This window comes from Notolepis coatsorum (genome assembly GCF_963971535.1).
Source record: "Notolepis coatsorum genome assembly, chromosome: 12".
NCBI classification, from domain to species: domain Eukaryota; kingdom Metazoa; phylum Chordata; class Actinopteri; order Aulopiformes; family Paralepididae; genus Notolepis; species Notolepis coatsorum.
In genome coordinates this window covers 30,800,607-30,822,548 of record NC_140176.1, presented here as the reverse complement: position 1 = coordinate 30,822,548, position 21,942 = coordinate 30,800,607, and the positions used below count along the sequence as shown (strand labels likewise).

Sequence of the window (21,942 nt, the reverse complement as noted above, 5' to 3'; positions counted from 1 at the left end):
TAGCTTTAGTTTAGTGGTCGAATATACTGCGCGTCCTATTGATTCGATGTTCAATAATACTGCACATACGAAACGTCCTATTGATTAGACTAAACGTCCTATTGATTCGATGCGCATTCAATGTCATATTAAGTATTTCTGTAAGATCTACTTGTGAGACTGTGTTCAAAAGTCACGTCGGTTCATTACAACAGCGTCCCAGGGTTGTTTGAATGCATTACCGTAAACCTGGAACTAATCGCGCACTCGAAAAACAAGAGCGGCTGATTTGACCACGCAAAAGCAAAAGACGGCTCACTTGACCGCAGTTAAACACTGCACATGTTGGGGGAACCTCCGACTTTAGAGTTGAGTTGGAGGTCATTCAGAGTCTTGAGCGCATCGATAGAAAAGGCTGATCAGTGATCATACAAGTTCAGAGCCAAGAACCAGACCCTAAAACCAGACAGTCGCTCGGTCGGGTCAAATCGGTTCCAAAATTCCATTCTAACAATATTGAGCTGTTGCTTACCAATAAAATAAACAAATACCAGATTGTTGCGCCTGTCAAAAAGAGAAATGCCAACCAAGCTTACAGGACACAGTGCTGAGTATCATACAGTATTTGTCCCCAGTGATAGACTGAGTCCAGATTTTGAGGGTTGAAGCTGCAGCATGCCTATAAATCACATCACCATAGTCTGAAAGTATCAACAATCCTCCTCCTACTAATCATAGGAAAGCTGGTTCTGTTTCGGTACAAGAATCCCACTTTCTTTCCCAGCGTGGAGGCAAGGTTGTCCACATGACACTTAAATTAACATTTCTTATTGAGCCACAGGCCAAGATATTGCTATTCAATGACTCTCTCAATGCAAGAGCTATTAACAGTAGATATATGCTGTTGGTCATAAACAATATGTCCAGCTCTAGAAAACAGCATACATGTAGTCTTACTAGCATTGAGGACTCATTTCATGAGTCCAACCTCCTTTGATTGACAGGCTTGTTAACACCATAGATCAAATTTCCCCAAGGGGATCAATAAAGGAATATCTTATCTCATCTGTCCACCATGGGGCCATTAAGAGCCTTCAGCTGCTCTGCCCCCCGCCTCTGGAACCCCCCCCCCCCCCCCACATCAGGAACATTGACTCCATCATCCCATTTAAAACTCACCTCAAAACCCACCTGTTTAGGCAGGCGTATGTCTGATTTTATTTTTAAAATGTATTGTGATTGTTAATGAACTGTTTTTAATTGTTGTACGGCGACCTTGAGTGTCCTGAAAGGCACCTTATAAATAAAATGCATTATTATTATTATTATTATTATTATTATTATTATTATTATTATTATTATTATTATTATTATTATTATTATTATTATTATTATTATTATTATTATTATTATTATTATTATCTTATCTTAAATGGAATGAGAGGAGGCCAGCCCAGTCCCTCCTACTCTAACCCTGGTTATAAGTGTGATACACTGCCAGAGATGAGCTTATGTCTTCGGTCACCAAACTACCAAAAACAAGTTAAACACACTGTGTGCACCAGTGCTCTAGCCTGAATGTGCACCAGTGCTCTAGCCTGAATGTGCACCAGGGCTCTAGCCTGAATGTGCACCAGTGCTCTAGCCTGAATGTGCACCAGTGCTCTAGCCTGAATGTGCACCAGTGCTCTAGCCTGAATGTGCACCAGTGCTCTAGCCTGAATGTGCACCAGGGCTCTAGCCTGAATGTGCACCAGTGCTCTAGCCTGAATGTGCACCAGTGCTCTAGCCTGAATGTGCACCAGTGCTCTAGCCTGAATGTGCACCAGTGCTCTAGCCTGAATGTGCACCAGTGCCCTAGCCTGAATGTGCACCAGGGCTCTAGCCTGAATGTGCACCAGTGCCCTAGCCTGAATGTGCACCAGTGCCCTAGCCTGAATGTGCACCAGGGCTCTAGCCTGAATGTGCACCAGTGCTCTAGCCTGAATGTGCACCAGTGCCCTAGCCTGAATGTGCACCAGTGCCCTAGCCTGAATGTGCACCAGGGCTCTAGCCTGAATGTGCACCAGTGCTCTAGCCTGAATGTGCACCAGTGCCCTAGCCTGAATGTGCACCAGTGCCCTAGCCTGAATGTGCACCAGTGCCCTAGCCTGAATGTGCACCAGGGCTCTAGCCTGAATGTGCACCAGTGCCCTAGCCTGAATGTGCACCAGTGCCCTAGCTTACATATAGATTCAACAAAACTGGGGCCCACTATTTGCTTATTATGATTTTACATGCTATAAAAAAAACAATAAGAATAATATTGATATATTGCCCCTAGTGCTACTGTGTATCATGAGGCGAGGTTTGGGCTAAGATCTAATCTCTTCATTAGATGGATGGAGAACCTGCTAAGCTTGGAGGAGAAGTGGATGAATGTGTGGGAGACGCCACAGACGCCAAACCTGACCGCAAGGGAAGGTTCCTACTGTTTGGCAGCCGGTGAGCCTTCGTTCCCCTGGAGCTGTTTCCAGACACATGCAGAGTTCCCTTTGTAGTCGATCCATGGTTCCAGAGTGAAATCTAATCAACAATTATTGTCAATTTGGATTTGCTGCATTGTAAGGGTGGGGGCTTTTCTTAATCAAGATTCTATGTTCTAAGATTCGATTAACAAATTCAAGAGTCATTCTTTATGCCCCCGTGTGTAGTGTGTCTATGTATCCGTGTGTCTGATACAACACATAGGTTGACGGGACGCCATGGACGTGAATTCTTTAATATCTTTGTAATCAGTCAACGACAAGTATTTTATTTGAATGAATTTCTACTATTGTCCATTAAAATAATCAATATTCAATTTCAGGGCTATGTAGAGAGAGAGAGCCGTGAAGAATGATGGATGAGTGGATATAGTAAATATGTTGTTGATGTAACTGTTATTTCATGACTGCTTGTCAAACTAGCTTTAGCTTCCGCCTAGTCATCTCAAGAGGGTGAATTACGTGTTGTGGGTGATGATGTGTTGTGGGTTATACGGTATATCCTCTGTACATCTTACTCTCTTTCTCTCTCTCGTCTGTACATCTTACTCTCTCTCTCTCTCTGTACATCTTACTCTATCTCTCCTCTGTGCATATTTTTTTCTCTCTCTCTCTCTCTCTCTCTCTCTCTCTCTCTCTCGCTCTCTCTCTCTCTCTCTCTCTCTCTCTCTGTACATCTTACTCTATCTCTCCTCTGTACATCTTACTCTCTCTCTGTACATCTTACTCTATCTCTCCTCTATACATCTTACTCTCTCTTCTGTACATCTTACTCTGTCTTTGTACATCTTACTCTCTCTTCTGTACATCTTACTCTCTCTCTCTTCTGTACATCTTACTCTCTCTCTATACATCTTACTCTCTCTGTACATCTTACTCTCTGTACATGTTACTCTCTTTCTCCTCTGTACATCTCTCTCTCCTCTCTACATCTTACTCTCTCTCTCTCTCTCCTCTGTACATCTTACTCTCTCCTCTGTTCATCTTACTCTCTCTCCTCTGTACATCTTACTCTCTCTCCTCTGTTCATCTTACTCTCTCTCTCCTCTGTACATCTTACTCTCTCTCTCTCTCCTCTGTTCATCTTACTCTCTATCTCTCTCCTCTGTACATCTTACTCTCTATCTCTCCTCTGTTCATCTTACTCCCTCTCTCTCCTCTGTACATCTTACTCTCTCTCTCTCTCTCCTCTGTTCATCTTACCCCCTCTCTCCTCTGTACATCTTACTCTCTCTCCTCTGTACATCTTACTCTCTCTCTATCTCTCCTCTGTTCATCTTACTCCCTCTCTCTCCTCTGTACATCTTACTCTCTCTCTCTCTCCTCTGTTCATCTTACTCTCTCTCTCCTCTCTAAATCTTACTCTCTCTCTGTACATCTTACTATCTCTGAACATCTTACTCTCTCCTCTCTACATCTTACTCTCTCTCTCCTCTGTACATCTTACTCTCTCTCTCCTCTGTACATCTTACTCTCTCTCCTCTCTACATCTTACTCTCTCTCTTCTGTACATCTTACTCTCTGTACATCTTACTCGCTCTCTTCTGTACATCTTACTCTCCCTCTCCTCTGTACATCTTACTCTCTCTCCCCTGTACATCTTTCTCTCTCTCTTTTGTACATCTTACTCTCTCTCTCCTCTGTACATCTTACTCTCTCTCCTCTGTACATCTTTCTCTCTCTCTTCTGTACATCTTACTCTCTCTCTCCTCTGTACATCTTACTCTCTCTCCTCTGTACATCTTTCTCTCTCTCTTCTGTACATCTTACTCTCTCTCTCCTCTGTACATCTTACTCTCTCTCCTCTGTACATCTTACTCTCTCTCTCTCCTATGTACATCTTACTCTCTCTCCCTCTCTCTCTGTACATCTTACTCTCTCTCCTCTGTTCATCTTACTCTCTCCTATGTTCATCTTACTCTCTCTCTCTATGCTCTGTTCATCTTACTCTCTCTCTCTCCCCTCTCTCTCTGTACATCTTACTCTCTCTCTCCTCTGTACATCTTACTCTCTCTCTGTACATCTTACTCTCTCCTCTGTACATCTTACTCTCTCTCTCCTCTGTACATCTTACTCTCTTCTGTACATCTTACTCTCTCTCCTCTGTACATCTTACTCTCTCTGTACATCTTACTCTCTCCTCTGTACATCTTACTCTCTCTCTCCTCTGTACATCTTACTCTCTCCTCTGTACATCTTACTCTCTCTCTCCTCTGTACATCTTACTCTCTCCTCTGTACATCTTACTCTCTCTCCTCTGTACATCTTACTCTCTCTCCTCTGTACATCTTACTCAATTCAATTCAATTCAAGTGGCTTTATTGGCATGATGCAGCTTGTACATGTTGCCAAAGCAAATGGTTGATAACATAAGCATGGATTACAAAACACATATTAATGTCATAGTACATACAAAAATGTTCATCATAAAATAGAACATAAAATATTACGGCATAAACATGTCGGGTGACTGTCACTCACTGTCCCTCAGTCTATGGCAGGCAGCAACATACATTACTCTCAACATTACTCTCTCTATCTCTCTCTCTGTACATCTTTCTCTCTCTCACGACTGACCGCGGGAGAGAGCGGGGGGACTCATCCTATAGCAGCCCTCCTATAGCTTCCCTTCTCAGATAGTCATTAAATGGTTTCCATATATCCTCGTAAACCTCTATATTGTTCCTGAGGATATATGTTATTCTCTCCATAGACATGCATTGTGCCATGTTCTTAATCCAAGCACCGATTGTGGGTGCGTCTATTTTCTTCCAATTGAAAGCTATTGCTCTTTTTGCCTGCAGTATAGCAAAATCAATACATTTAAATTGTTTGGTTCTCAGGTTGAGATTTACTGGATATAGGTGTAGCAATATCATTTTGGATCAATGGGATATTCACTGACAGGATATCTTTGATTTTATTCACCACCTCCCCCCAGAACTTCTTGATTCCCAAATACAGTGTATAAAAGTTCCCCGAACCTCTGTACATTTAAAGCTGTTGTATTTATTCAGTTAGACAGGGGTTATATAAGTCTGCATCAGCCATTTGTATTGAAGTAGTTTTAACTTAAACTTTTAAGCTAGTGTTGGCTGTTTGTGTCTGAGCCTCCTCGCATGCTCTGTTCCAGTCCTCGTTTGAGATCTCCTCTCCCAAGTCCAGCCTCCATGCCTCCAATCTAGATATTGACGTCTCATCTGAACCAGATACAAGCCAGTTATAGAACATTGATAACAGGCCTTTGCTATTGCAGTTCTTGATGATAATTTTTTCTAAAGATGAAAGTGTAGGAATTACCAGTGATTGGTTTTGCAGAGAGGAAATGAAACTTCTCAGTTGCAAGTATTTAAAGAAATGCTTCCTTGGGATGCTGTATTTTATTGATAGTTCCTCAAAATATATCAAGACCCCCTCTTTGTAAAGGTCAGATATTTTACTTATTCCTTCTTTTGTCCATAGTTTGAATCCGGCATCCAGTTTGCCTGGTTTAAATGAGACGTTTCCCCAGATTGGGCTGAATTGCGACATGGAGTTGTTTATTTTCATAAATGTCTTTACCTCATACCATACATTGATCATGTTAAGCACTATGGGGTGTGTAGTATGTTTTCTTAAATATTTTGGCTCAGCTGAATACATGTATAAATGTAGTGGTAGTTGCAATGGGTATGCTTCCACTTCCATCCTTAGAAAAATAATACATTACAGTTCTCAATTGTGCAGCCAGGTAATACCAATGAAGGTTAGGACACGTCAACCCCCCTGCATCAAATGGAAGGCACAACAGAGATAGGCGGACTCTAGGACACTTCTTACGCCATATACATTTTGAGATGAGAGACGCAATCTTTCCGAACATTCCTACCGGTGGTGCCAAAGGGATGTTTTGAAATAAGTATAGGAACTTTGGTAGTATGGACATCTTTAGTATGTTTATCCTCCCTATCACAGAGATGGGCAAGAACATCCATCTCTCTATGGATTTGAATACAGAGTCTATCATAGGTTCATAATTTATTGATGCTATATTTTCTATTTGTGGTATTATTTTGATGCACAGATAGGTGAAACTGTTCGAGAGCTTGAAAGGGAATTCTTGTTGGTCAGCGGTTTGTCTCTCATTGTCATTAAGCAGCATAAGTGATGATTTTGAGGCGTTCAGTTTATATCCGGAGATACTACCGAACTGATCAATTATATCAAGCAGTGCGGGTATCGATGTGTCTAGGTTTTTTAGGAACAAAATGACATCGTCCTCAAAAAGGGCTATTCTGTGATCGTTATTACCGATTTCAATCCCATGTCTGTTAGCCCTGATTGCTATTGCTAGCGGTTCGATAGCTAAAATGAACAAAAGCAGTGATAAAGGCGAGCCTTGAGGGCAACCCCTGGTGATATTAAAGGGTTTAGATGTCACTTCGTTTGTTAGTACCTTAGCTACAGAGTTTAGGTGTAGTCATTTGATCCAGTTACAAAAGTAATTTCCAAATCCAAACCGATCAATAACATCAAAAAGATAGGCCCATTCAACCCTATCGAAGGCCTTCTCCGCGTCGAGCGAGAGAAGACCTGTGTCCCTCTCTCCTTTTTGGTTGTATAGGATGTTGAAGACCCGTCTGACATTGTGAAATCCCTGTCTCCCTTTTATGAATCCATTTTGATCGTCTCCCACTATCTCTGGGAGCACGTCCTCTATTCTTTTGGCCAAGATTTTACTAAGAATTTTGGTGTTGTTGTTTATCAAACTTATAGGACGGAGGTTCTCGCATTTAGTATTGGTTTTGCGGGTTTTGCCTGGTTTTCGGAGCAGAATAATCAGGGCCTCTTTCATTGATGCGGGTAAATAGCCATTAGCAAAGGATTCTAGGTACATTTCAAAAAGGGGGGTCACTAATTTATCTTTAAAATGTTTATATATTAAGTCAATTGAGAGGCCATCTGGTCCCGCTGTTTTTCCAGATTTGAATGCTCCTATGGCCTCTGATATCTCTGTTATGTTTAATTGTTCGTCCAGGGCTTTCTTTCTTTCTTCAGAAATTTTGGGGATGTTAAGCTTATCAAGAAATTGTTTGTGTATCTTCACTAATGTTATATTCTGAGCTATATAGTTTTTCATAAAAGGTTTTAAATGTTGTGTTAATCTCTAATGGATCGATTATATTGTTTCCATTTCCATCCTCTATGTTAGTGATTGTCCTCTCTTCTGTACATCTTACTCTCCCTCTCCTCTGTACATCTTACTCGCTCTCTTCTGTACATCTTACTCTCTCTCTCCTCTGTTCATCTTACTCTCCCTCTTCTCTGAACATCTTACTCTCCCTCTCCTCTGTACATCTTACTCGCTCTCTTCTGTACATCTTACTCTCTCTCTCCTCTGTACATCTTACTCTCTCTCCTCTGTACATCTTACTCTCTCTTCTGTACATCTTACTCTCTCTCCTCTGTACATCTTACTCTCTCTCTATCTCTCTCTGTACATCTTACTCTCTCTCTCCTCTGTACATCTTACTCTCTCTTCTGTACATCTTACTCTCCCTCCTCTGTACATCTTACTCTCTCTTCTGTACATCTTACTCTCTCTCCTCTGTACATCTTACTCTCTCTCTATCTCTCTCTGTACATCTTACTCTCTCTCTCCTCTGTACATCTTACTCTCTCTTCTATTATACATCTTACTCTCTCTCCTCTGTACATCTTACTCTCTCTTCTGTACATCTTACTCTCTCTCCTCTGTACATCTTACTCTCTCTCTATCTCTCTCTGTACATCTTACTCTCTCTCTCCTCTGTACATCTTACTCTCTCTTCTGTACATCTTACTCTCTCTCTCTGTACATCTTACTCTCTCTCTTCTGTACATCTTACTCTCTCTCCTCTGTACATCTTACTCTCTCTCCTCTGTACATCTTACTCTCTCTTCTGTACATCTTACTCTCTCTTCTGTACATCTTACTCTCTCTCTATCTCTCTCTGTACATCTTACTCTCTCTCTCCTCTGTACATCTTACTCTCTCTTCTGTACATCTTACTCTCCCTCCTCTGTACATCTTACTCTCTCTCTCTGTACATCTTACTCTCTCTGTACATCTTACTCGCTCTCTTCTGTACATCTTACTCTCCCTCTCCTCTGTACATCTTACTCTCTCTCTCCTCTGTACATCTTACTCCCTCTCTCTCTTCTGTACATCTTACTCTCTCTCTCCTCTGTTCATCTTACTCTCTCTCTGTACATCTTACTCTCTCTCGCTCCTCTGTACATCTTACTCTCTCTCCTGTACATCTTACTCTCTCTCTCCTCTGTACATCTTACTCTCCCTCTCCTCTGTTCATCTTACTCTCTCTTCTATACATCTTACTCTCTCTTCTGTACATCTTACTCTCTCATCTGTTTATCTTACTCTCTCTCTCCTCTGTACATCTTACTCTCTCTATCCTGTTCATCTTACTCTCCTCTGTTCATCTTACTCTCTCTCTCCTCTGTTCATCTTACTCTCTCTCTCTTCTGTACATCTTACGCTCTCTCCTCTGTTCAGTGTACTCCCTCTCTCTCCCCTGTACATCTTACTCTCTCTGTACATCTTACTCTCTCTCTCCTCTGTACATCTTACTCTCTCTGTACATCTTACTCTCTCTCTCCTCTGTACATCTTACTCTCTCTCCTCTGTTCATCTTACTTTATCTCTCCTCTCTACATCGTACTCTCTCTCTCTCCTCTCTACATCTTACTCTCTCTCTTAGGGCTGGGCGATATGGAAAAAAATCATATCGCGATAACGGTATGATAATTTTATTTTATTTCTCGATATCGATAATTATCTAATTGTTATAAGTATATATAAAAAAAAAAAAAAAAATTTAACAACAGATGTATGTTTATTTTGCAGCAATTCTTTGTCATTGCCGCCATCTTTAGTGTTACATCCCCTCACACTCCAGTTCTCAGGCTGCAGCTGGTTTAAAAGCTAAAGTAAACCGGCTTCTCTGCTGGCTGTGGCTCCAGAGGAGTTGAACAGTTCTGGCTCTGCTAGTTTATTTTCGATCTTTTGGCGCTTTTTTGGTGGACAAACCACCGCACATGTGCACTGTGACTCGTGACTGGAGTCTAGTTCTGCTAGCACACATAGCCTACTGTGTACAGATGGTTTCAAAATGTATTTTAAATTAGAAAGCAAACAAAATAAATGGACAAGAGAAAAAGAAATCTGAATTTGGTCAGTATTGTCATTTGGACAAGCAAAGCCATTACTTTAAGTTGCAGGCAAGAAAGACAAGTCTGTCCACTGTCTCTGGTTTTAAAACTGCCCTGTTGCAGGTAAAAAAAAAAAAAAAAAAAAAAAAAATTAAATTTCGATATTCGATATCGATTATTAAAATATATCGCGATATTTATCGTTATCGTTATATCGCCCAGCCCTGCATCTTACTCTCTCTCTGTTCATTTTACTCTCTCTCTCCTCTCTACATCTTACTCTCTATCTGTACATCTTCATCTTACTCTCTCTTCTGTACATCAGGGTTTCCGTTGTCCGGTAATAACCTTTTTTTTTTACCGGGAAAATCTGTTGAAGTCCGACATATTTAAATCTCTCCGGTCATAATGTCCTGTGAAAATAATTCCCTCTAAGCACAATTTGATTATTTGAATTGTATTAAGATAGGCTAAAATTAAATAGCCTATGCGATGAACGAAACAATCATTACTGTAACTCCCTCTAATGCAATGATGACAGCAACACATTCTTTATATTACTGATTTATTTCAATCCGGACCGTGAGAACTGTGAAACACATACATGAAATACAATAAATCACAGATCAAACAATAACAACATACATCCATATTATTTCTACTTGTCTTAGTGTCACATGTCCTTGCAATATTGTTAACCAAATTAACTTAACCTACAAACACATTAAGTCCTTCTTCAATGATGATTGATGTTTAGCAAGCATTTAGTTAGCACTTTAGCTACATGGCTTGGGCCTACTTAGCAAACATTTAGTTAGCACTTTAGCTACATGGCTTGGGCCTACTTAGCAAACATTTAGTTAGCACTTAGCTACATGGCTTGGGCCTACTTAGCAAACAACCACAACACCAAAACATACCTTATTGGCTGCATGCAATAAGAGAGGAAATTATGTGGACTTTATCATCTTCTTGATGCTATGCACTCTACAAGAAGACTGTGACTGAAGCTATCTCTTTACAAGAAGACTGTGACTGAAGCTATCTCTTTACAAGAAGACTGTGACTGAAGCTATCTCTTACTCGGCATAAAACGTCCCCGGACACTGTGGGCTTCAACCATTAGTTCCGCATTAATAGGAACCAAAAACCTGGTAGGAACCAAAAACTGGTAGAAACCAAAACTTGAACTGAACACAGAGGCAGTTACACTCCCACCAAAACATCAATTGTATATGATTTTTACAATAGCTTAGAGACAACATACTGCATAGAAAGTAAACAAAAACGAAATACAATAACTACGGTTCTTGGCCTCCACAGGAAAGATCACCTCAGCCTGGAGGGAGACAGATAGAGAGAGAAAGAAACTTCAGTCTGCTTCCACCAGCGTCACTGTCTTATGGATGGGCCTCTCCAGGTGGACAGGTTTGGAGATGCGCTTTCCTTTCTTATCAAGGGTTGAGTCGCTGATAAGCAACTTAAGTCTTCGCACTCTCCCATCTTTCCCTGGGTACACTTCGATAACCTTCGCCATCCTCCACTGGTTACGTGGTGTGGCATCATTCTGTAGGAGTACAATGTCATCGACCTTTGCGTTCCTACGATCTTTGGTCCACTTCTGTCTCTGTTGGAGATTCAGGAGGTATTCCTTCTTCCATCTTGTCCAGAAGTGGTTGGATAAGAGTTGAACTCGACGCCATCTTTTGCGGAGGTACAGATCTTCCTTGACGAACTTTCCAGGAGGTGGAGCGAGGATTGTGGACTTCATGGTCAGGATGTGGTTTGGTGTCAGGGGCTCTGGACTAGATGAGACATCATTGAGACAATCAGTGGTCAGAGGTCTGCTGTTTACAACCGCCATGACTTCATACAGGAATGTTAGAGAGGAGCAGTCAAGTTGTGTGGCTGACTGTTCTAGAATGGACGTCAAGACACTTCTGATTGTGCGTATTTGTCTTTCCCAGACACCACCCATATGACTTGAAGCAGGGGTGTTCATGATGGACTTGCATCCAAGTTCCTTGAACTCTTCCTGATCCATCTCTTTCAGTGCTTTAGCGAACTCTCCTTTTGCTCCGACGAAGTTTGTCCCTTGATCGCTTCTTATCTGGCGTACTTTTCCACGAATGGCGATGAAAGAACGCAGAGCGTTAATGAAGGCGTCCGTGGTCAAGTCATCGAGCATTTCAATGTGAACAGCTCTGGAACACATGCAGGTAAGTAACAATCCGTAACGCTTTAGCTCTTTCCTTCCTTCCTTTACGTAGAATGGTCCAAAGCAGTCCATCCCGCAGTAGGTGAATGGAGGAGCTGTTTCCATTCGGTCCTCCGGGAGGTCGGCCATTCTTTACTGTTCAGTGCATCTTCTGAACTTCCTGCACATAGTGCACTTGTAGATATGGGATGATACTGCCTTGCTGCAGCCTAGTATCCATATGCCATTGGATCGGAGCGCATTCATGGTCATCCCTCTTCCCTGATGGTGCACTCTCTCATGATAGTGCTTGACGAGTAACATTGACACATGACTGTCTTTTGGAAGGACCGCTGGATGCTTCACCTGTGGATGTAAGGCGGCATGAGTTAAGTGACCTCCAACTCTGAGGACACCTTGGTCATCCAGGAATGGACCTAACCGGTGCAACTTATTGGCTCTGCCCTTGACTGGTGTCTCCTTGTGACTCTGGAGTAACTGTATTTCTTGTGAGAAGGTTGCTTCTTGAACCATCTTGATTATGGTCAGCTCCGCTTCTCTCCTTTCCTCTAAACTGGTGGCTTCACAGGACTTTGGCTTGAGACCTTTAATTTCTTTCACATGGCGCTGGAGTCTGGTGATAGCTTTCACCATTCTGGACCAGTCTGAAAACTTGTGTAAGCGATCTAGCAGCGACCTGACTTTTTTCACCTGGGTATTGAGAACCTGGGCCTTCTTAAGTTCAGGGTCGTCACTTGCGATCTCTCCCACCTTGACTTCTCCACTTGGTAACTCTTTCTGCCAAAGAAAGTCTGGGCCTGTGAACCAGTTAGAGCAGTGGTTCTCAAACCTTTTACACCAAGTACCACCTGAGAAAGTAGCTGGCTCTCCAAGTACCACCATATAACCGGCGTTAAAATACAGTCTATTCAGCTATGCACAGTTCACGCAGGAGGCAAATGTATTCCTAATACCATTATTTATTGTTAACTTTTGTCAGACACAGCCACAATGTACAAAGGGTTAGCACTAGAACTAGCAAACGCTTCCACACAACTCATACAATGCAAGGGGCATTGAGAACATAATAACTAACATTCTCACATAGCAAGTGAGAAAATTAAGAACAACTGTATTTCAGCAAATGTACTTAATTCTCTCTCTCTCTCTCTCTCTCTCTCTCTCTCTCTCTCTCTCTCACACAGCAAGCAATTGTCCGTCATTCTCTCTCTCTCTCTCTCTCTCACACACACACTTTACCCTTTAAATGCCAGTGTTTGTGATGGGCATCACAAATTATTGTAAAAAAGAAAAGAAAACACATATTCAATAAATGTTTGAATGTTTACCCTTTAAATGCCAGTTTGTGTGATGGCATCACAAATTATGTGAAAAAAAAAGTACATTTTTCTGGGGAAGATTATTACAGGCTAGGCATGTGTCAATGATTAGCAGCAACACAGATTTTTTGTAATGTCAGATTTAACACCAACTCTTTTCAGAAAAGTGGGAGTATTTCATTTTTTATCTGACATTAAAAAAAATTTTATGATCAGGGCTGAAGTTGAATTAAAGATGTATGACTGTTTAGACTGCACTACGCTCTGTCACAGTGGTCTCCTGGTTGTTCCCCACTTAGGTTATCTAACTATCGCGCCGCCGCAACCAGAAACACTGGCCTGGCCTGCTTCTAAGTTCAGTGGCCTGACTGCAAAAAAAATAAAAGATTTAAATTTTTTTTTGCTTTTTTGTAAATGTTTTCAAGTACCACCAGCAGTACCACCAAGTACCACTAGTGGTACGCGTACCACAGTTTGAGAACCACTGAGTTAGAGGATATCAGTTGCTCTGCTGTGAGACCTCTTGAGGCATAGTCGGCTGGATTCTCTTCCGAAGCCACATACCTCCATTGTGTAGACCAGCGTTTCCGTTAGCCGGTAATTACCGGTATTTGACTGGCAAAATATGTTGAAGTCCGAATATTTAAATATCTCCGGTCATAATGTCCAGTGGAAATAATTCCTCTAAGCACAATTTTATTATTTGAATTGTATTAAAATAGGCTAAAATTAAATAGCCTATGCGATGAACGAAACAATCATTACATTTGTTTCATTGTGCTTCGCTCTAATAAAGCGCGGATGGCGCCGCTCGGATGTGAATCTTTTTTTTTCTTTTTTTGAGCCTGTCTGGCCACCATAATAACGACAAACAGCTATACGAGCGAGAGAGAGAGATGGCCAAACAAGCTAAACCTAACAAATATTTCATGAAACCAAGCACAAGCAGGTCTAATAATAATGACATTGACAACGAAGATGAGTCTTCTGAAGTCACAGAGACCGCCGATGCTCCCGCGGAAAATAAACAAATGTCGAGCGTTCAGGCGGCGGCCCGAGTGGAAAGTTAAATTCTCCTGGCTGAGATACGACATTATAGTCTAGTAGTCTAGCGTCTATGATGTACGAGAGATAACATTGATTGAATGTACACAAAGTACACTTTATTGATTGAACCACAAAGAGCATCCCCAGTCTGCTGCTACCGTTGCGAGCCTCGCAGAAGTCCACCTGTTCCAATGCAATGGGGATCTAGTCGCAGGTACAAAACGGATAGGCAGAACGAGACGGGGTGAGTAAGTGTTGACATTTTTTAATCATAATGCAACTGTTGGTTGACTGCCGTGTCACATAGTAATGCATATAATTGATTATAACTAAATGTAGGCTATAATGAAATCAACAAACGCATTACGAGCATGTGGCTCGTCCTCTCGCTCTCTGCATGCAAACGAGGCAATGTGATGATCAGACTGCTGTTTAAAACTCTGACCGGAATTTCAGGAATATGTCCAGGGATAGAAATCTTGCAGGACACTCAGACCGGCACGAATATGTTCTAACGGAAACGCTGGTGTAGACTCTGTGCTTTGCTTGATGCGTTCCACGCGATTTTCTACAAACACATGAAATCTTCTGGCTTCATTATTGATGTACCCAACGACAACCCTTGAATCAGTCCAGAAGACTTCTTGTAGGAACTCTACTTCCAGTTCTTTCTTGAGCATGTCACTGGTGCGGACAGCTACCACTGCTGCTGACAGCTCAAGCCTTGGTATGGTTGTGACCTTAGTATGTGTGACCATCTTTTTCAACTTCTGCCCTCTGGTCGAAGGTATAGATCCATCCAGTCCAGAACTAGCAGACTGACCAACAGCCTCTATCCATGGGCTGTCAGGCTGCTCAACGATCAACATCAACTTGCCGCCCCGCACCCGCCCCCCCCCCCCCCCTCGCACCCCCCGTCCACAACCCCCAGTGACATAACTCCCACTTCTCCATTACAACAATAACTGTGAACCGGACTTGCATTGCTGCACTATACACTATTTCAAGTCAACGCCCCCCCCCCCCCCCTCCTCCATCCATTAACTCACTGGACTGTCACTGTAATATTTATTTATTTGCACTAGCACTATTGCACTTGGGACATTGATGGTATATTATTATTATTGAGGACATTGGGACATGGATACTATATTATTATATTATGATTATTGACATTATTATTTTGCTCATGCTATATTTTATATTTTATGTTTGTATGCCAGTGGTGATGTTCCAAACCAAATTTTGTTGTAACCCAACAATGACAATAAAGATTATATTCTACTCTAGGGGCAACTCTTGACTTTCCCATTACTAAGGAACAATGGACTTCACTTGACGTACTCACTGCTCTGAGGTACGAGCACTTTCCATAGCCTGACACACTGGCATCGGAGAAATGGTGAAGTTCGTAGTGTTGGACCTTGAAGCTTAATGGAACGTAGCATCTTGGAATCTTCACACCAGCCAGATTTTGTAGGTCTTGGAGCCAGCATTCCCACAGAGGTCGTAAGTCATCAGGTAAGGTGTCATCCCAACTGAGCTTGTCACGACACATCTGCTGCAGGATCTGCTTTCCTACCAGGATGAAGGGCGCCACAAATCCCAGAGGATCGTATACTGAAGCGACTGTGGACAAGACTCCTCTTCGGGTAAGTGGATTCTCTTTGACGATCACTCTGAACTGGAACTCATCGGAAGACACGCACCACTGCACACCGAGTACTCTCTCCATGTGCAGTTCACCCAGTGCCATGTCTTTGTCTCTGGGAGCTTCAGCACACTCTTCTTTTGGGATTGTGGCTAGGACTTCCTTGCTGTTCGAGATGAACTTATGCAGCCAGAGTTTGCCTGCGCTGCAAAGCTCTCTTGCTTCTTTCACCAGCTGGATTGCTGCACCTACACCAAACAAGTGGACTTTCATCCGATAGATTTCCATTTTCAAGATTCAAGATTTCAAGATTTCCATTGTCCCACCAAAGGAATCGTAGGTAATCTTGGTCTTCTGCCTTGACATGGAACTGGTGGAACATGCGTTCTATGTCACACATGATTGCCACAGGACCTCTACAGGACTCCCATTAAGGTGTTTGTCAACTCTGGACCCGTCAGGAGATAGTCGTTCAAGGATATTCCTTGGTACTTGGCGGAGCAATCGAAGACAACACGTATCTTCCCAGGCTTTTGTGGATGATACACCCCATGATGTGGGATATACCAAGCTGGAGCTTTGTAGATGTCTTCCTCTGGGACCCTTTCTGCATCTCCGCGGGTTATGGTCTCATCCATGAAGGTCTTGTAGTCTTTGTAGTACTGATAATTTCTTCTCATCTTCCTTTCTAGGCAATTGAGACGATGGATAGCACAGATCTTGTTATCAGGTAAGTTAGGCCTTTCCTTCTTGAATGGCAGCAGCATTTCATAATGACCGTCGCTCTTTAACTTGATGCCCTTCTCCATTTTCGACAAGAACCTTAGATCATCTTGAGAGATGGGGCTGGCCTCTGACGCTCTTTCAGCGAAGTCGGACTCCAGCATCTTTATGACATCTGCAGGTAGCACTTCTTTGATCTGTGTTCTACAGACATAGTGCACTTCACTTGTGAGGTCTGAAGAGGATGGTAGACCTGGCATCACTTGCTTCACAATGACTTGGTTACTGATTCCGATTGTATCTCCATAGTTGAGACACGGGTTACCATATCCCACCACACTCCAGCCCAAGTCTGTTCTCTGAGCAAACGGCTGATGTTCCTCACCAGGCACCACTTGTCTTGGAACGAGGGCTTGAGCACAGTTGTAGCCAATTAACAGGCCGACATCACAGCTTTGCTGAGGAGCGATCTCATCTGCAATGTGTTCAAGATGAGGCCATGCCTTCGCTGTCTCTGGTGTGGGAATATGGTCTCTGTTTGCAGGGATACACTCTTGAGTAAGTCACTGGCAGAGTGATTATCTTGTCTGAATAGAAACCTCTTACTTGTAGACCTGTCAGTTTCCGACAGGACACGACTGTGTTTCTTGAAGCCAGTGTCGAGATCATTAGCTGAACTGGTTCACCTTTTGTGTTGAGAGCCTTTGCTGTCTCTTCAAGGATAAAGGTTGTGTCACTTTGTGTATCGAGGAGTGCGTACACCAGAACCTCACGACTTGGCTCACCTGTAGATGACACCCACACTGGATGACTCTAAATGCTGTCGCCTCACGTGATGGTCTCTCTGCCTGGTCTTGTGGCTGATTATTCTTTCTTTCTTTGTACTTATCACTGTTCCTTGCTCCATCAGGCTTTGTTGACATCCTTTCTTCCTTGGTGCGATCATCATGGAGGCAAGTTGGATGTCTTCTCTCACAGGTGTCGCAGGTGTTTCTATCTCTACAGTCCTTGGAGCGATGGCCAGACTTCAGACAGCCGAAACCCGAAACACAACTTCTTCTCTTGAACAAACTTGATTCGTTCTAAGATTGTCTTCTGCATAACCTTGCGACACTTTTGTAGACTGTGTCCTGCCTTCTCACAGAAGACACAGCTTGTGGCGACGGCTTTCTCATCTGAGCTGGTTGCTAAGACCCTTGCTCCAGGACCTCTGCTCTTTGAACCCTTGTCCAGAATACTTTCACTTGGCTTCAGAGCATGAAGAGATGTTATTGGGCTGCAAACGATTTTGGCTTCACGTGTGAGGAACTTGACAAACTGGCTGAAGCTCGGGAACATGTGAGTTTCTTCTTCTGTGGCTATGACTTTCCTATTCCATCTTGAAGTCAACCAGTCTGGAAGTTTAGAGAGTATTTTCTGGTTCTCGTTGCAATCATTAAGTATTTCAAGACCTCTGATCTGAGACATGGCAGCCTCACAGCTGCGCAGGAAGTCAGCGAGTTCTTGAAGTTCCACACTGCCTTTGGAGCTTATCTTGGGCCACGACTCAATCTTATCTCTGAAGGCCTTGGCAATAAGGAATGGATTGCCATATTGCTCATCTAGGATGTGCCATGCTGCATAATAGGCTGACTCTGTGCCTAGTAAGAAGTAGCTCTCTATGGCCTTCTTGGCAGATCCACCCACATACTTGCGTAGATAATATATCTTCTCTTCGGCTGGTATGTTCTTCCTGCCAACAAGCGTCTGAAAGGACACCTTCCAGTCGTTGTATCTGAGTGGGTCGCCATTGAACACTGCAGGTTCAGGTATAGGAATGCGACTTGCACTGATGGATTCTGCAAACAATCTGACAAGAGCTGCTGTGCTGTCTTCAGATCTGTCTTCTTGCCTTTGTGATACAGCTTGCAGTGGAGAACGGTGCTGTTCTTGCCTTGGATATGTTACAGATTGTGGTGGAGAACGGTACTGCATTAGGCTAGCTTGAGGCTTGACTTCCTCCTTCACAGACACATGTTGATGGAGAAGCTCGTTTATTTCTTCATCTGAGCGGTCACTTTGTTTAGCTGCTTGAGCTGAACATTCGCTCTGCTCATATACTTGCTGTCGTGCCTTGGCAGCCTTTAGCTTCTTAATAGTTTCCAAGCTATTTAATTCTCTGCGTTTGGCTTCTAGCACTCTTTGTCTTTCTGCAGTTTCAGCCTCCTGCTTGGCTTTTAACTGGGCGGCTTCAGCTTCCTGTTGTGCCTTTAACTGTGCAGCTTCAGCTTCCAGTCTCTGAATTTCTTCAATATGAAGCTCTTGCTCTAGCAGGAGTTCTCAGGTGGCTTGGTTAGCAGCAACCTCAGCAGCTGCACTTTTCCTGCTTGCTAAGGAGAATTTAGTGTGGCGAGAGCTGGTGCCTGTCTTGACTGAGGCTACATACACTATCCCTTCCATGAATTGTTCTTCATGCCTTTGACCTTTAGCCTTTCTTGTGTCGAAAAGGTCCATTGCATTATTTACAATTTTCTTTGTTACTGTTTCACAGGTGTCGACTCTGCGACGTGTGTTATGGTCAGGCACTTCAATGCGCTTCCAATCATCATAAACCAACAACGTCAACATGCGGACTCTATGGCCTCTTCGTGGCTCTTCTGAGGAAGCGGGGTTAACTATTGTGCCTTCTTCCTCTTGTGGTTGCACGGTTGTGCTGTGCTGCAGCAACTCAGGTGCTTGTGCCTGCATGTCTGTGCAATGTGCATCCACAACAGCTACACGCTGGCTGCCACTCTCAAGACATCTTTGCTTGGTTTAATGTTATTAAGCACTGCTCTCTGATGCTGTCTTCTGGAGCAGTAAGTTCTCACTGTAACTCCCTCTAATGCAATGATGACAGCAACACATTCTTTATATTACTGATTGGATTTATTTCAATCCGGACCGTGAGAACTGTGAAACACATACATGAAATACAATAAATCACAGATCAAACAATAACAACATACATCCATATTATTTCTACTTGTCTTAGTGTCACATGTCCTTGCAATATTGTTAACCAAATTAACTTAACCTACAAACACTTTAAGTCCTTCTTCAATGATCATTGATGTTTAGCAAGCATTTAGTTAGCACTTTAGCTACATGGCTTGGGCCTACTTAGCAAACAACCACAACACCAAAACGTACCTTATTGGCTGCATGCAATAAGAGAGGAAATTATGTGGACTTTATCATCTTCTTGATGCTATGAACTCTACAAGAAGACTGTGACTGAAGCTATCTCTTTACAAGAAGACTGACTAAAGCTATCTCTTTACAAGAAGACTGTGACTGAAGCTATCTCTTGACATGCGTGCGTTGGCATAAAACGTCCCCGGACACTGTGGGCTTCAACCATTAGTTCCGCCATTAATCTAGCAGCATTTAGCACATGTCACCTGTCCAAAAACCTGGTAGGAACCAAAAACTGGTAGAAACCAAAACTTGAACTGAACACAGAGGCAGTTACAATTACATTTGTTTCATTGTTGCTTCACTCTGATAAAGCGCGGCTGGCGCGCGCGCTCGGATTGAATGTTTTCTTTCTTTCTTTTATTGAGCCTGTCTGGCCACCATAATGACAAACAGCTATACGAGCGAGAGAGAGAGAGATTGTGTCATGTGAGCACGCTGCACACAGAGGTAAGCTCATACTAACGTGCGGTGCATCCATTTCAAATAGCGCTCTAGTAGTCTAGCCTCTATCTATAGTATACGAGAGATAACATTGATTGAACGATAAAGCGTAGAAAAGTCACAGATTTCTTCGGGGTCAAACTCAAAGTTAACCACCACCGTCACTCCAGCGGCAGCCAACGATGAGCTCTCTGAGTCTGAGGAACCAGCACCAGAGCTAGCCCCTCTGCTGCTCCCGCCAACGTTAGCCTCGCCCTCACCCCAGCGGGACCAGCCACAAAGAACATCCCCAAGTCAGTGCACCTGCCGCGGCTGCTGCTACCGTTGCGAGCCTCGCAGATGTCGAGGCTCGCAAACGAGGCAATGAAGCATGACAACTGTGATCGACTACAGTTTGCTGTGAACATTATGATATGTGTGTAGTGTTCTGATACGAGGTGAAGCGATGTCGACTCGAGATTCATTTGGGGTGTGACAGCTGCTGCAGCGCGAGCCTGTGGTTTGCTGATGAGAATGGCGGGGCGGGAGCTTGATGCTGGATTAGCGTATCGCTTCGTTGGGAGGCGAGAGATGGTAATTGGATTCGGCAAATCACGCAACGTTTAGATTTCAGCCAACATTACATAGATTTTCAACCCCACATTAAATGTTGCCGTCTTAGTAGTGCCAAATTTCTCATTCTTCGCTTGATATAATTAATACAAATGTCCAATATAACGGAATTCGTTAGCTCATAAAAATGTGATTAAAACAGACTGCTGTTTAAATAAACTCTGACCGGAATTTCTCCCATTTGTCCGGGAGATGGAAATCTTGCAGGACACGCAGACCGGCACCAATATTTTCTAACGGAAACCCTGCTGTACATCTTACTCTCTCTCTTCTGTACATCTTACTCTCTCTCTTCTGTACATCTTACTCTCTCTCTTCTGTACATCTTACTCTCTCTTCTGTACATCTTACTCTCTCTTCTGTACATCTTACTCTCTCTCTTCTGTACATCTTACTCTCTCTCTTCTGTACATCTTACTCTCTCTCTTCTGTACATCTTACTCTTTCTCTATCTCTCTCTGTACATCTTACTCTATCTCTCTCTGTACATCTTACTCTCTCTCTCCTCTACATCTTACTCTCTCCTCTGTACATCTTACTCTCTCTCCTCTGTACATCTTACTCTCTCTCCTCTGTACATCTTACTCTCTCTTCTGTACATCTTACTCTCTCTGTACATCTTACTCTCTCTCCTCTGTACATCTTACTCTCTCTCTCTCTCTCTCTCTCTCTCTCTCTCTCTCTGTACATCTTACTCTCTCTCATCTGTACATCTTACTCTCTCTCTGTACATCTTACTCTCTCTCCTCTGTACATCTTACTCTCTCTCTCCTCTACATCTTACTCTCTCTCCTCTGTACATCTTACTCTCTCTCTCCTCTGTACATCTTACTCTCTCTCTTCTGTACATCTTACTCTCTCTTCTGTACATCTTACTCTCTCTCTTCTGTACATCTTACTCTCTCTCTTCTGTACATCTTACTCTCTCTCTCTGTACATCTTACTCTCTCTCCTCTGTACATCTTACTCTCTCTCTCTCTCTTTCTGTACATCTTACTCGCTCTCTTCTGTACATCT

General features: G+C 42.9%; 1 protein-coding gene across 1 annotated transcript in view; it reads left to right on the top strand.

Moving 5' to 3' along the window:
• Positions 1 to 21,942, top strand: part of casp7 (caspase 7, apoptosis-related cysteine peptidase) — a 77,176-nt gene that overhangs the window by 8,568 nt on the left and 46,666 nt on the right. The window contains exon 2 of the mRNA XM_084326604.1: positions 2,357 to 2,463. Coding sequence (XP_084182730.1) covers positions 2,357 to 2,463 — 107 coding nt within the window. The remainder of the gene's footprint in view (positions 1 to 2,356; positions 2,464 to 21,942) is intronic.